Source organism: Sinocyclocheilus rhinocerous, unplaced genomic scaffold (assembly GCF_001515625.1).
Source record: "Sinocyclocheilus rhinocerous isolate Xijiao unplaced genomic scaffold, SAMN03320098_v1.1 C35836020, whole genome shotgun sequence".
Lineage (NCBI taxonomy): Eukaryota > Metazoa > Chordata > Actinopteri > Cypriniformes > Cyprinidae > Sinocyclocheilus > Sinocyclocheilus rhinocerous.
The window spans coordinates 1-657 of NW_015765061.1; the positions used below are offsets into that span (position 1 = coordinate 1).

General features: G+C 52.2%; 1 protein-coding gene across 1 annotated transcript; it reads left to right on the forward strand.

Moving 5' to 3' along the window:
- Positions 1-7: 7 nt before the first annotated feature.
- On the forward strand, positions 8-652 carry LOC107735157 (coiled-coil domain-containing protein 177-like; the record flags this gene model as incomplete). The annotated part of the gene is made up of 1 exon (XM_016546937.1): positions 8-652. A coding segment is annotated over one exon (645 nt), but the record flags the coding sequence as incomplete, so codon positions are not given.
- Positions 653-657: the final 5 nt, after the last annotated feature.

Consider the following 657-nt stretch of genomic DNA (forward strand, 5'->3'; position numbering starts at 1 on the left):
GAGCCAGACACGCTACGTAGCACACCTGCAATGGGACAGTGAGCGCAGACTAGAGGAGCTACGAAGGGAACGCGAAGAACGGGAGAAACAGAGGGCTGTGCAGCAGTGCCAGCGTGCATGGCAGTCACAAGTTTCTACCCGGCAGCGCTGGCTTAACCAGCAGGAGCGTGAGGCTGCAGAAGCGAAACTTCGGCAAGCATTGGAAACTGAGGAGCGTTGGAAGGAATTGGCTGAGCAACAAGAACGCAGCCGGTTGCAGAAACTGCAACAGACTGCTCGCGAGGAGAAACACAAGAAGGAATTACAAGAACAGAACCTTAAAGCACTGGAGGAGGAGCGAGCTGCTATTCTTGAGCAAGAGAAACTGCTCCTTAAGGAAAAACTGACCATTGCTGAGTTGAAGCGACAGGAGCGAGAGCATCAAATTCAAGAGGAGCGTCGTGGACTCAACCGTGCCGAGAAGAGGCGCCATGCAGCTCTTATCCAAGAGATTGCACGCAGAGAAGCGGACGAGCGTGAAGAAGCACAGAGAATAGCCGAAGAGAAGCTAAGTAGGTCTTTGGAGAACTATGAGCAAATACAAGAAAAACGTGGGCAAGAGTTAAAGGAGAAAGCTAAGCGAGAAGAGAAGCAGATCCAGAAAGCAAGACGGGCCGC